Here is a 15,065-nt window from a genome sequence, read left to right as displayed (position 1 = left end):
CAGCAACAGATATCATTAATAAATCGCTTCAGGACAGAGATTGCAGCAGCTTGAAAAGCGCCTTGCCACACTCTATTTACTATAGAGCATGGGTACTCGCAAACGTTTTCCCAGGGGCCAAAAACTTTGGTCTGTGATGTGACTGAGGGCCACATTTAAGCCAGAAGGGTGGCTGTTTAGGGGGCAGGGAGAGATAAGGTGAGGTAGGGGAGGCAAGGTATGTACATCTAGTGGCTGAACTGCACAAACCAGAAAATCTGGACCAATCCTGGCTTCCCCATCTGATCAAATTTTGTGATCGTAGGCAATTGTTATATTTCATTTTCCCTCTTTTTACTTCATTGTCACATATAAGAGGACAACCAAATACAAGACTTCAGGATTTGTGCTGTACAAAACCTTTTGTGTTTGATTTAATAAACTATACTATTTCTGTATAGTAGCAACCCAGGCTGCCCAAAGGGTGCACATAACTGACTTGCCTCTTAGTTCACTTCTGGCATTGTTGTCAGGGTGGGTTTCAAAAATACTTCTCAATGCACTGGTATAACCTGATGTACTAAGGTGAAATAGTTCTGAAGGTTAATGAAATACACTTTTTAATTTACTTTCTCATATTTTACACGTTTGCTGCAAGATTCAATTAACATTTAAAGAAATGCTTGCCCATTTATTTAGTGGAGACAAATAAACAGCAACCCAGTGCTTTTTTGAACCAGGGGGCCGCATGTAAAATTAAGGAGGGCTGCATGCGGCCCCCAGGCCGTACTTTGAGTATCACCAGTGACTACCCTAAGGTGGAAGAGCGTCGCCCCACTGGTCGTTGAGCAGTGCAAAATAAAAATACAATTATAATAAGAAGAATTTATTATCATTCTCTTTTTCTTTGCGGGACTCAAACTCTAGCCTGGTCGGGTGGGGCAGGGCTGGATTTCTCCACTTCAAAGGGAGCAGGAGTGGTTTACACCCCCTCCCTAAGTGCGCATGATGGCTTGGTCGGCCCTCTGGGGCCGTCCAAACAGTCATGCACACTTGGCATGTTCTCCACTGGGCAGTGTTGCACAGCCTAATGGAGAACATGCCCAGCCTCCCAGTTACTGCCTGAGCGGCCGTTTCGGCCATCGCAGAATAATCACAATGCTGCTCCTGCAGTGTTGTAATTGGCTGGTAAGTCCGGGAGAATGGGTGCTTCCGGTGCTCTGCAAAGATTAAGGGAGAGACGTGCAGCAGCGGGGAACAAGGTATGTTACTTTTTTATGTTTCTATCCTGCCTTCTGCCCTCGTCCCTGTACAGAGGCAGCTGCCATTGAGCATCACTGCTATAGAGTGAGACAATGCCATTGCTGGTATGTGGCGCAAGAAGTCCTAGACAAAAATGAAGCCCTTGTGCAGGAAGCAGCAGTGCATTTCCAGCTACTGTATGCATAGCACAAGGCGTGCAAACCTGGATAAAACAGCTTCCTTCATTTGTGCAACTCCCATTGTGTAAAACACACTCCACTAGGGCACCCATTATAAATGTCCACACTTACTTCTCCTCGAAAAGGGACACACTCATGACACCATACCACCACAGCCCTTGCGAAAACGAATCCTGTCTTGAAAGGTGATGATACACAGCTGCCCACCTACAGGCACTCAGAGGGCATACTCGTGCATTCACAACCAGCCACCTCTAGCGCTGGGATCCAGCAGTGTGTGTAAAGTAGGACAGAGCTATAGCACTAACAGTATGTGAAATATCAGGACCAAGGGTCCTCTCCAGTATCACATACAGATTCAGTTCCACATCAAGGGCAGAAACTAGACCTTGCTATGTGCTTTACCCCCTTCCTCCACACCGCCTTAGGTCATCCAGCGTTTAAAACGTGCAAGATGGCCGCGCCCATTCTTACTGTCACGAGCCATTAAACCATTTATCCTTACTATTCTTTTTATTACAGACAACCAAACAGCATAGTCAGGTATTACACTTACCCGTTATATGTCCTGTCTCTATGGCTATTTATGAGAGCTGGTTTTCCTATACAGCCTTAGCAGTAATTTAGGTTACATCTATTTCCATTGTTGAGTTTGGGGAGTTCAGTGATTCACGAGAATAATCTTCAGGTTAAATTTCGAGATCCGTTTTAGTGGACAGGCAACGGTGGGTCAGGGTGGCATTTCCATTCTATATGACAGTAGAGCGATTGCTAAATACTGCCCATTCCTGAGCTCAAGTCAGCCCGTCATAGACACCACAAAGCTATTTATGTGCGCCTCTTTATATAGGGACAGTTAGAGTGCAAATCTCTTTGGAAAGAAACAAAACACTAAAAAACGATAGGGGTTGTCTCAAAGCATAGGTGAGGGTCACTTCACATTCAGGAGAGGCGAAACGAGGTGCCGGAAGTTCCTTAACAATGGTAGACCAGATGTCCCTTGAAGAGATGGAATTCAATGTCAGTGTGAGGTAGAGAAGAGAAGGAGCGAGTCTGACCCATGGCATGTACATGAAGATCCTGGGCGCAGGCTTGTCTCTGCCCTTTTCCTTTTTGTACCGCTAGATGTAAAGGTGTTGTGGGTGGCGTTGGCCTTATGAGATGGTGGTGTCATTGGTTGTTACTGTTTTGGAGATGCTACAGTAAGTGTTACAGATGATGTGTGTGTAGAGTCTGGAGCAGTGTAGTTCTGTGACAGAAGATGTGATGTGGTCACACTTCCCTGGATCTTTGCTGTGCCAGGTGGCTGCGTGAAAGATGCACTTCAGTACAACCAATGAAAGGTTGGGGATGTCAGCGGGCAGGATTGTTGCCACTGTCAAGGTGGGGGCAGACCAGGGTGTGCGCGGCTCTGCAGTCTGCTTGGAGAAGATACAGCCTTTTGTGTGGAGGAGGGGCGACTGATAACTGACTCTCTGGGCCTTCTTGGCAATGTAGCGTCCGAAGGAGGGGTTGCCGTTGAAGATGACTCTTTTTTACATGTTCTGCTACAGGTTGATTAAGTTGATTCCTAAGCAACTCGCTTTCCCAATAAGAAACAAGAAGATTCCACTGTGCTCTAAAGCATCGTGCCATGATGATGTAAAATAACATGCTCTTTCATTGTTTAGCACACCACATAGTTGTTTGCAAGAAATACTTCACTTTTCCTCATTGTGTCTCCTGCAGATAGGACATGCAAACCCTGACATGCAAAAGATTATTGAAGCACTGGATCTCATTCCAACCAAGGTAACAATTCATTGTGTACAACCTCCCATCAATAGTATCCCGTTAGGATGGCCGCGCAGTGTTCTGTGGAAGGGCTGAGATGCACGAGTGCTCAGTCGCGCCTATACTCGCTGACTTCACGAATGCACCCTTTTTAAAGTCTGCCACAGCCAGCTTCCCTTTTGAGGATCAAATATCTTCTATACAAGGAATCAATATTTATTTTGCTTTTTAAGTGGTTTATCACGATTAAAATAGTCAGACTTTTTTTTTGTTTCCTCGGAGCTGCATGTGCGTCCCAAGGAAAACAAACAACAATGTAATGAGGACTTTGCTAATTACGACCAGAATTATTTTATCCCAAATCCTGGGGGTAAATGAGAGAGGTGCCTTTGGAGCATTTAATCACGCCAGGGTTGCATCTTGCTTTTGCTTTCTTTTGTCCTGTATAAGTCAGAAGGCACCCTTAGCAGATTCGAATTTACTATTCAATCGTGTGCACCTGATGCTTGTCAAAAGTGTCCTTTTTCGCTGAAGAATTATTTGTCAATATGTAATTTGGAAAACAGCCGTACCTGGGATGCAAATAACAAATCATATACCAGAGTACATCTATTCATAAGAATTACAAACTAAACTAACAAGTCTCACGAAGTGCTGCACAAAGATGGTCTTCCACAATGTGTCTAACACCTGTTGCAGTGTAAAAGGAGCTCAAGATGCAACCATTTTGGCACACAAAAACACCCATGTACTCCTGCCCAGGTCGCATTTCAGACTCCTAACTTTTGGTCTGCTGTCGGTCATTTACAGGGCAAAAAGGCGACGTTCACTGACTTTGATCCTTCGGGGCTGCTGCCGACATCACTGGACTTCTGGACCTACGAGGGATCGCTGACTACACCTCCCCTTCTGGAATGCGTCCTGTGGCATGTCCTGAGGGAGCCAATATGTGTCAGTGAGGAACAGGTATATTAAAAACAGTTATACATTTAAAATTTCCCACCTAAAAACCAAAGGCAGGTATTTTTGCATTGAGTATGTGCAACATTGCAATGGAAGCTTGCTAAATATATACTGCCACACCTGAAGGCCACATGCACAGTACCCACTTCCATGCTGTTTCCTCTGCCACATGCTCATATCATACACTGGAACACATCATGCTAAGGGGCAGATTTATTGAAGGTTTTGCGTTGCCCTTGTGCCATGCAAGGGGACGCAGGGCGTTATAAAACCTGCTGTGAGATTTACCAAGCAACACAAGGCCTCCTTGCGTGGCCCTGCGTGGCTTGGTAAACCTGGATTAACGCGAGGCACCGTCAGTCGCTGCCTTGCATTGCTCTGCGCCAGGGAGGTGTTCGATGGGTGGAGCGTGGGTGTTTCCAGATTCACCATGACTGGTAGACCTAGGAATGCATCAAATGCTCCGCCTTCCCAGGGGACGTGTAACAAGGAGAAATATGTTTATTTCTCCTCTTTTTTCCTCTTTCTATGCGTGCTGCATTGTGCAGCACACATAGAAAAAAGAAAAAGCCCCAGAGGATTGTTCTTGTCACTTCCTGCACAAAAACAATCTTGCCAGCAATACAGGCACCCTTGAACCATAGTGCAAGGGTGCCTGCGTTGGCGCTAGGCAACACATAGTGTGCCAGCCATGAAGAGAACAGGAATGCACTCTATAATGTTGAATATGGCTCATTCCTGCCCTCTCCCTGCCAAGGTGTCTTGCTGTACTGCGCTGTGTTGCATGACATTTTGATAAATCCACCCTTGAGTGTGGTGGTATACTCAAAGTGCCGTATATCTGTGCAGCATGCATTGTTTTTTTCCAGGCGACAGATTTTGATACAAATGGTAGAATGTCCCTTGGACACTGACACATTCTGCATGAAATGGAAAGTGTTTGCATCTGCACAGCACCTCTGGGGACAGAACTTTCAGTCAACCAAGGCAATTCCTAAAAAATATGATACACAAGAATGTCCCTTTGATAAGGAGTCACAATGGGAACATGTTTTAGCATTGTACCCCCCTTGTCAATTCATTAGACATTCAACCAAAACTGAACATGTGAAGCCCAGACATATTTATGTACAGAACAGTCCATGGTGCTGCTGACTGATGTTATTTGGATCTATCCTGCCAGAGCTAGCTTGGTGTTTTTTGCTGGTAGCCCAGGCTCTAGAGAGGCATTAGGGGTCAACCCCCGTTGTCATTTTTCTCTTTGTTTCGTGGGCTGGTCAGGATGCCTTTCAGAGAGTGAAAGTGGGATGTTTCTTACTTTACAAGACACTGGCTTTTTAGGTCTTGCCTGAGCCAGCGTGCATGCGCTGCTCTGCAAGGCATTAAGTAAGAGCTTTTGAGCACTGAACACATGCTTGTGTGTGTGCTTTTTTTTTAATAGCCCTCAATTGGCCTGTGCATGTGTCTTTTTTAAAAACGCAGCACGCAATTGATGCAAGGTGGGTGATTGTCCTGCCTTGTTTGCTCCATGGCCTAGGGTCCGCGGGAGTGAGCTTTAATCCCATCTGTTTTCAATTATCGCTTTGGCGGTAATTTGAAACAGATGGTGCTCACCTTTTTTAGGTCGAGCCGAGCAAGCGCGCACCACTCCCGCTGCAGCTGCTTTCACTTTTGGCCGAAGGCTTGTGCCTTATTACCAAATGCAGCTCGGCTGTAAAAAGTAGCTAAGTGACTTGTTTACGTCCGAAGAACAATGCTCTTAACCGGGAGACGAAAAATCATTTGAAAAAGGGTGAGCCACCATGCTCTGGGGCTAGCAGCCTTTTGCCCAGTATCAATTAATTCAGTGTTTCATTCATAAACTTGGGAGCAGTGTGTGCAAGTGGTTCACATTCATAAACACAGGAGTAGGCGGGCGCCTTCCTGCCAGGTGTATTGTAAACCAATCTATGCATCACCCAGTGTTGCACTGCAATACCGTAACCATGGCAACAGATGCATCAACCACTTGTAAAATTGTGACAGATTTATGAATCGCATAATGAACACCCATATCGCATTCCATACAGTGGCCCTTAAGCTGGACATTTTTGATTTTGCTGAGCAGAATTGGAGATGTCATCTGGAGTTTAAGATTCTGACTCGAACAGGCCCAACAGCTCCTGTATTCTCTGCATGGTGGCATTGTAAGATGCTGGGCGAGTGGTTTTTCCATCTTCCTCCAACGCTATGTAAAACCCTGCACGTTTATAATTTTAAAGTGAGACTACATATTTGACCATCGTTAAAGGAACGTGTCAGCGTTTTTTCAAAACTGAAAAATGTTGTTCAAAGTCAAACGTAAACTGCTGTGAGTGCCTGCAGCTTTTGGCGTGCTTGGCATTGTAAATGTGGTGAACTTCCTGCCTTTCTGAGAGAAGAATACTTCCTTCGTTTCTTTTTCTTCACTGAAGGAAGTCTAAGAAAGGAAATGGTCATTCCGTTTTATCAACAGGAAACTGGCTGTACAAGCTTGCAAAGGGGCTCTTAGTTTCCCACTCTTTACGAAGTACTGCAGAGTCACTGTTCCGCCATTTCAGCAGCCTCGGTGGGCCCTTCCAAAGGAGCTATTATAGGGGTCACTTGCCGCTCCCTGAAGCCGTTCTCTAGTGCCTGTGCTTTGTACTCACCCACCTATTAGTTTGAGTGCTTGCGTCTTCCCTGCGGGCAGTTGTGATCGTCGATGAAGCTGTGGTCCAAAGACTATATTATTGACTGTTAATTCACATACTGACGGGGATTGCTCCGGGAGTTAAACGCTCACCTCTAAAAGGTGATCTGCAGGTCCGGAGTTCGAATCTTGGCAGGGACCCACTCGACCGCCATCCTTCCGAGGTTGCAAAATAGACTACCATTGAACTGAGTTATTACTCAGTTATTACTTAATAACACACCTCATAATTACTGCCCTTCAAAGCAATGAAAAGGTAGAATGAATCTCCATATATCAAGAAAATTATTGTTAAATGAAAGATCTGGGGTGTAATGTTAGCTGTCCTTGTGGGGAAATCACTTTCGGCCTGATTCACACACCCAAACTTTCAAAATCAGAAATGTACTCCTGTAGGATTCTTCCTTTGTTTGGAGAAATTTTGGGGGATCCCCAACAGTCCCAGTAGTAGCCTTGAAAATGTTCAACAGTTGTAGATTTCTAGGGTATTCCCGCTTCTCAAAATGTACCCCTGAGTACGTCATGCCGTGATGTGCATATGTTTAGATCACTTTTTCTACCTCCTCCACAAAGAAATTATTTTCACTTTGATGAAACCTCTTCCCCCACACTATCATTCAATGTGGAAGTGTTCACTCCACTTTTCCACCATGGTAACAGGAAGGACAACTAACTCCTTACATTGCACTCAATGCAACATACACTCCTACTACCACTCTGTGCCACATAATTACACGCCACATAATTACACTCTACTGAATACAACATACACTCCCCATAATACCACTGAGTACCACATAATTACACGCCACATACTTACACTCTACTCAATGCATCATAAATACAATCCACATAATACCACTCAGTGCCATATAATTACACGCCTCATACTTACACTCTACTCAGTGCAACATAAATACACTCCACATAATACCACACAGTGCCATATAATTACACGCCTCATACTTACACTCTACTCAATGCAACATACACTCCACATAATACCACACAGTGCAACATAATTATGTGCTGCATAATCACACTGCACTCAATGCAACATACACTCCAAATAATACCACTCAGTGCCACATAATTACACGCCACATAATTACCCTCTACTGAATGCAACATACACTCCACACAATACCACTCAGTGCAGGAAGAAGTTGCCAGCAGTGCAAGTACAAAAAAAGTAGAAGACATTTTTTATGTTAAAATCTTTTTCTTGTCAGGTTTTTCAGTTGTATATAATGTCGTCTTCGTTTATATAAAGGTAACAAAAATGCTTCACACTTTTTAATATAACTTTTCAACATAATGCACAGCAGCCACAATGCTCTACAACATAGCCAAAAGTTCTGTCTAAACACATAAAGTCCCAAAGGCTATGCCAATGCTTGTTTTTCTATATGACTATGTAGACAGAGCATATGCAGCTATCTCCACCCTTTTAAAATTGCACGCTTTACTTTGGAGCAAACATCACGAGCATTACTTAGTACAGAAATGAAAATGCAGTGTAAGTGAACCCAGTATGTAGGTACACCTCTAAATGGGCATGGTTGAAAGTGATACAATTCTAATCCATGAAGGCCCAATGTAGTCATTTCCTCAATATGCAACAATATTAAACCAAACAAGAGACACCAAGAATCACACCTGATCCTGCAAGCAAAGGAAACTGAGCACAGATAAGTAAACCACAGGAAAACAGACAGGGACATATAGCAAGATGACATGTCACAGACAGCAAAATATAAGCTATACTTCAGTTGAAAATGTAATTGTAGTCAAGTACCCCAGACACAGACAATTGATGATCAAATGAAGGCCCAGCGATCAAATGCCAGAGACGAATATGTGCTGTTTTTTCACATGCGTTTATAACGCATGCCATAACAACGCGGTCGTTAAAACGACCGTGTTGTCATTTCGCATACCATTACAACGCCAAGTCGTAACAACGACTTGCTTTAGGGGGCGCTGGATCTTTTATTTTTTATTTATAAAGTTTTAAATAGCGCGAACAAGATCCCAAGGGATATCAGAGCGCTTAACAATCACACTAGAACTTTAAGGCTAATAGAGTAATAATCACAAGTAAAAATACACAAAAGAATCATAAAGTGCACGAGACTTAACATGGAAGATATGTTAAACACAGTACAGTGTGACGACAAGGAAGTAGGAACAATGTCAACGGGCCAGTGGGTTAGTCCAATTACTGAAGGAGTTTATTCAACAGGAATATTTTGACTTCCAGTTTGAACACCGTTGTTCTGGTGATTCTGGGTATTTCTGGAGGAAGAGAGTTCCATATCTTTGGAGCCGTGCCAGAGAAGGCTCTGTTAGAGGTTCCTTTTTTATTAAGGATAGGTGGTTTCAAGAGTAAGGTAGTAGCGCTTAATTTACTATTCCAACTCCAGTCTGTGGGGACACTAGAGATGGTGTTGGATTTTAAATCCAACCTTCTGCCCTCCAATGCAAGTCGTTGTTCTGACTTGCGATGTAACGGTATGCGGAATAACAACACGGTCATTGTAACAACCGCGTTGTTATGGCATGCGTTGTTACGCATGCGTTGTAAATGCTGTTTACCGCCAGAGACTGAAGGTGGACTGGCAAAACAAACCGGTGGTTTGGGAGTCTTTAGGGAGTGTGATGCACTTCCCCATACACTGCCCACGATCAGAAAAAACAGAACTTCTACTATGAGCAATTCTCGATCAGTTACACTGACATTAATAAGCTAGAAATGTGGACTTGTGCACATGAGATACCACCAGTGAAACAAAAATACTTTTGTGAAATAGTTACCATACATACCCATGATGATTTTTCAACACATGTATACTCACTCATTGGCCCTGCAGGATTCGAAACCGAAACTGGTAATCCATTTAATCCACTTTAAATAAGTGACTTGCTTTTGAAATGTGTTGCATTCCTGTTTTACTGGCAGCTAGCCAGCACAGGTAAGCTTAATGGGGACGGGCAGTGTGGGAGCGGGGGAAAGTTGTCAGGCAACAGAATAGGTAAAAATAAATAAATAGCACTTATTTTTTTGTCTGTCGGCTCCCCCACCTGCCGCACCCTGCCCCGCTCCACCGCCTCACCACGCTTACCTGTGCCGTCCGGCTCTGCAGCTAGTTGACTACTTTTCCTGATGAGTCTGAGATTAGTTATGATGGGATCATTATTTGTTGTGTCTTTACCCAGTGCATAAAGACAGGGGAATTTACCACCTATATCACAGAAAGAATAAGATTATGGTAATGGGGATTCCACCTCAACCGTTGTTCTGATACACTATTTACATTTTTCATAGTCATAAAGGCAGGTTAAAACATCCTGAATTCACATCATTAATATTCATCCAGCAAATGTAAAGAGAAGCTTCTTAATGAAATATTGTACATACATATATGCATATATGTACATATATATATATATATATATATGTATATATATATATTTGTTTTTTTTTAACCAAATAGGTAGTAAGTTTGTTATGTGTGTGTGTGTGTGTGACTGTCTGTGTAGGATGACTGTGCTTTATTCTCCTTGCCCAGATGAAGATGATAGAAAATCATCAATATGAATCAGAGAGCAATGGCTGGATAATCTCTATACTCATGGGTATAGAGATTATACATGTCAGCAAGAGGAAAAAGAATTGGGGGAAATTAACCATTTCCAATTCGTCCTTTTGGTGTGAGGTCAAGATTATTTGTAAATGGTAGAACTTCTGGAAAAGAGACAGTAGAATGTGAAAACATTGATGGAATCCAGTTCACTGGATATAGTCCTATTAGATGACAATGCAAAATGTTGAATCGGTCCTATACATTTTTTTTGTATTTTGCCTTTTTGAACAATATTGGTTGACTGATGTTTTGCAACAAAGTAAACCCTTGCTTTTCAAACTGACACTGGTGACTTTTTACTTTTTTAGATAGAGAAGCTGCGAAGTCTCTACTTCAGCGATGAGAATGAAGCTCCTTGTCACATGGTCAACAATTTCCGCCCACCACAGCCTCTCAAAAGTCGACAAGTTCGAGCCTCTTTCCATTAAGGTCCTCAGGGATGTTCATTGGATTTGCTGATTTTAAGCACTGTAGACCTGCCATTTAGCACATGGCAAAGGTTTCCCTTGGCTGTTGCTCATTCAGTGGATCCCTGAATGTTCCCTCTCAGTTTCTATGATTAAATTATGCAATCTCTTCCTTTCGATGCATGATAATCAGCTCCTCTAGCACTAAGTGTAAAGCGTTAATTTAGATTGTCTCACAAGGCCATTTTAAATCAGCAGTTGCAGTTAGTGCTTACCTTTTTATGATCCTGAGAACCTCAAAGCTTTTCTTTCTCAATGCAAGCAGCTTCATGACCTACAAATGTGAAGGGCATCCGCATGATCACGTTCTATCAACATAGGATGCATTCTGTATGATTGATTAAAAATAATATATTTTAAGATACTAGAATATACATATGTTAAAGTTTAGTTTTAAATAACAAATTTATATTATAATGGAAGATCGCGAACTCTGCACATTTTAAAGTCTTAAATTATTTGTTGTCTGTACATTTTGTTTGCACTATAAAGTATGTGTAATAGGGTAACTAATTTAAATTACATTTAATGAACGTCAGATTAATTTATGAGTGTATTTTCAATGTGTTTTACACACATGCCTAATAAAATAGCAATAAATAAATCTCTTGTTGCCGTTGTTGTTTTCACGATATGATATTGGAAAGAACTGAATCGGAACTTTGCAACATCACATAAACAGTTCATAGATCAAGTACACAAATGTTTCAAATGTCCATTGCAATTTAAAATTAGTTTTCTGGTGTTCAGAAATTGCTTTTATACTTGTATACCACATTGCACGGTTCTCATACAACTATCAGAATCCCGAAAAATGTCTATCTCTTTTTCAGTTACTGTAAAATAGTTTATCAAACAAACACATGTCCGTTTAAATTGTACACCACAAGCTATTTGCAGAGTGAAAATTATTATCTGAAATACATCGTAGCAATACAAATTAAAATACACGAACAGTAAAATCAAATGCTTTATGTTTTTAAAACGCAGCCAAAGGCTATAGGTACAATATCAATTTGCATTTAGAAAAGCATTATGGTTCATCACACATGATATAACATAAAATCACCTAAACAGTAGATGACAATACATTAACTACCTACGTTCAATTGATTACTACTTTGTCTAAGTCTCCGCAAACATAACTCCTTTGCCAAATAAAATTCAGAACAAAAAGCTAAACTCCGAACTTACTTTTAATTTGAATTTGTCAATAACACATTTTGCAGAGTTAATTCTTAAAGATGGTGGAATGAGACCGAATTCATAGTTGCTTTTGAATGTCTGAATTAAACCCTTCCTCGCAAATTGCTGATGATACAGTTGCGGGAATTTGCACACAGGGCTAACCTCGAAGGAGGAGGGAGCAGCTAAAACCTTTTTTGCACACTGTGGGACTGCTAGAGCCGCCAATTTGGCTAGTGCACGCTCTGGCTTCCTGTGGGCTATATACATGTAAGAGAGCATGCGGTGCAAATGTGCAGCAGATACGTGCAACAGACATGCGGAAGGCGCACCACAGGGAAGTCCGCCTGCGCCCATCAGCATCCCAGAAGCAGCCCGCGCCAGACATTATGCTCAGGACACCCTAGCAAGTAATTTTCGATAATGCTTTAGCCCTGAAGAATTGGTTAGCTTAGCTCCTGCTCTGAATTGCATAGCTAAGCCGTTATCACCTACTGCTTTGATTATTCCCGTTCAAAGTGTGGTTTTATGTTAATCTCACACCCCATATCAATAAACACACTTTTCTAACTATGTATAAGACTACCAAATATTCTGGATTTTCTGCTGCCTTGATTAATGTCAGTCTTTGTCAAAGCACGCTGGTAACCTCTGCGATTTTTTATGTGATGAATCTCCGGATGCGCTGTTTGTGACTGAAACTTAGCTATCCGAATGTTCTAACCCTGCAGTTAACTCGGCAATTCCAAAAGGCTACAAAATATTTAACAAGAACTGTTTGAGTGTTAGAGAAGGGGAGTAGCTGTGATTTACAGAGACAATTTTGATTGTGTTCCTTTCCCAGTGGTAGGTATGGAATGAGCTGAGGTACTTGACCTCTGCTTCGACCTCTCACCACATCAATCCTTGGCTGGAACCTTAGTCTACAGATCACTGGGCCCAGGAGTCCCTTTCCTAAACTCCTTATTAAATGCCCTGGCAGATCTGGCCTTGAGGTAAACTCATTTTGTACCTCTGGGAGATTTTAATCTCCGCATGTGTAATAAGGAGGAGAATGAAGTGGTCTCCTTACTTGAGAGAATTTCTTCATTGGCAATCTCTCAATTTGTGTTCAATCCCACGCACCAAGCAGGCCATGTGGCAGACCATATATTCTCTAACACGGCAGAGGAAGTAAATACCCCCATTCCACAAGTCTGGTCCGACCACCATTTGATTAAATTTAAATGGGCATCTATAGGAAAAGCTCTATCACAGGGTGTGCTTACTTCTCGTATGTCGTGATCTTCATAAAATCTAACCAGAGTGTTTTGTTAGAGCATTAGAGGAGAGTGCGCTCTTTCTCTGGGGTAACATGGAATCTGATGCCGGCCTCCTGGACAGTTAGATCGGACCATAGAGTTAAGCCTTTAAGGGACTTTTAAACAGACACCCTCAAAGAGGGGAAGAAAGAGGCTAAGCTCCTGGGAAGACAGTGGAGGTTACTATATATCCCTACTGCTAAAGCTAAGTACAAGGATGCCTTAAAAATACTAGAGAGGTTACAATTGCTAAAAAAGCCTTCTTGGAAGATAGATTTGCAAAGGCTGTAAACAGATCCAGAGAAAGTTTCAAAATAAGGCAAACCTTTATGTCCCCTGAGGCTAGCTCTAGGTGCCAGGAGCCTACAGTGGAGTAGTGTGAACAGCTGGCACACTGCATCTAGAATAAGATTATAAATATCCAGGCAAGTCTCCTCGTTAGTATGGAGCTGGAAAATACTTTGTTTGGAAACATGCCCCCTGCAACTCTTTCTAAGTTTGATCCCATTTCCTTCAAAAGTTCCCTCTCAGCTCTATGTACCCGTAAGTCTGGCTCTCCATTGGACCCTTGCCTCCGAATATGCTGGCATTATGTTATGTTATGTTAGCCGGATTTGTATAGCGCACAGCTGCCCCAGCAAAGGGGCATCCCGGCGCTTTGAACAAGAAATCGGCACACAAGCAACCCAGTGAACAGGCGATGACAGTGCTAAGCATTCAGGGAAAACAGGAAGGTCTTAATGGCCCTCCTGAAAGTCAGGAGATCATCAATGGCCCGGATGTGGACAGGAAGTGAATTCCAGAGCTTGGCAGCAAGCACACTAAAAGAGCGGCCACCGGCCCTAACCTTTTTAAAGCGTGGGACTGAAACCAGATGAAGCCCTGAAGATCTTAAGGTACGCGAAGGTGCATACGGCAAAATAAGATGTTCCAAAATCTGAGGGGAAGAGTGTTTCAGAATTTTGAACGATAGGCAAAGAGATTTAAACTTGATCCTCTGGGATACAGGAAGCCAGTGGAGTCCATTGATGGTTTTTTTGGCCGAGCAAAATCGCGGCAGGCCAACCAGAGCCCTGGCGGCAGCGTTTTGAACTCGCTGGAGTCTACAAAGTTCGGCCTGATTAACTCCAAGTAAAAGAGAGTTCGCATAATCCAACCGAGACAGAATAGTAGCCTGTACGATGAGCTGTCTGGTTGGAGCATCAAAAAATTTAAAAATAGGTCTGAGCCTACGGAGAATACCGAAGCACATGGCAGCGATTTTCTTGGTATGAGAAACAAAACTAAGTTTGGAATCTAGCCAAATGCCTAGATTCTTTACCTCGGTAACAGGAAGAGGGGTAGGGCCAAGCTCAGAAGGCCACCAGTGATCACCCCACAGATGGCTCTGATTGACGATAATAAGCACCTCAGTTTTTTTTGCATTCAGTTGCAAACAATTGTCTGTCAACCAACAGGCCACTGACCTGATTCCCTCACGAAACTTTGTGGCCTCTATGTCAGAAGCCCCACTTATGGCAACCGCCAGCTGAGTGTCGTCAGCATAGGACACCATGGTCAGATTACAACGCTTGACGACCGCAGCCAGCGGCTGGACA

At 42.8% G+C, this 15,065-nt stretch overlaps 1 protein-coding gene across 2 annotated transcripts in view; it reads left to right on the top strand.

Moving 5' to 3' along the window:
- The window catches only part of LOC146831106 (carbonic anhydrase 2-like), a 93,761-nt gene extending 82,176 nt beyond the window's left edge, over positions 1-11,585 (top strand). For both annotated transcript variants that reach the window (XM_085605339.1, XM_085605338.1), the window contains exons 6-8: positions 3,150-3,212; positions 4,005-4,160; positions 10,823-11,585. In XM_085605339.1, coding sequence (XP_085461465.1) covers positions 3,150-3,212; positions 4,005-4,160; positions 10,823-10,942 — 339 coding nt within the window. In that variant the 3' untranslated portion in view covers positions 10,943-11,585. The remainder of the gene's footprint in view (positions 1-3,149; positions 3,213-4,004; positions 4,161-10,822) is intronic.
- Positions 11,586-15,065: the final 3,480 nt, after the last annotated feature.

This window comes from Triturus cristatus, chromosome 5_1 (genome assembly GCF_964204655.1).
Source record: "Triturus cristatus chromosome 5_1, aTriCri1.1, whole genome shotgun sequence".
NCBI classification, from domain to species: domain Eukaryota; kingdom Metazoa; phylum Chordata; class Amphibia; order Caudata; family Salamandridae; genus Triturus; species Triturus cristatus.
The sequence above is the reverse complement of the archived record's forward strand: the minus strand, read 5'-3'. Positions and strand labels throughout refer to the sequence as shown.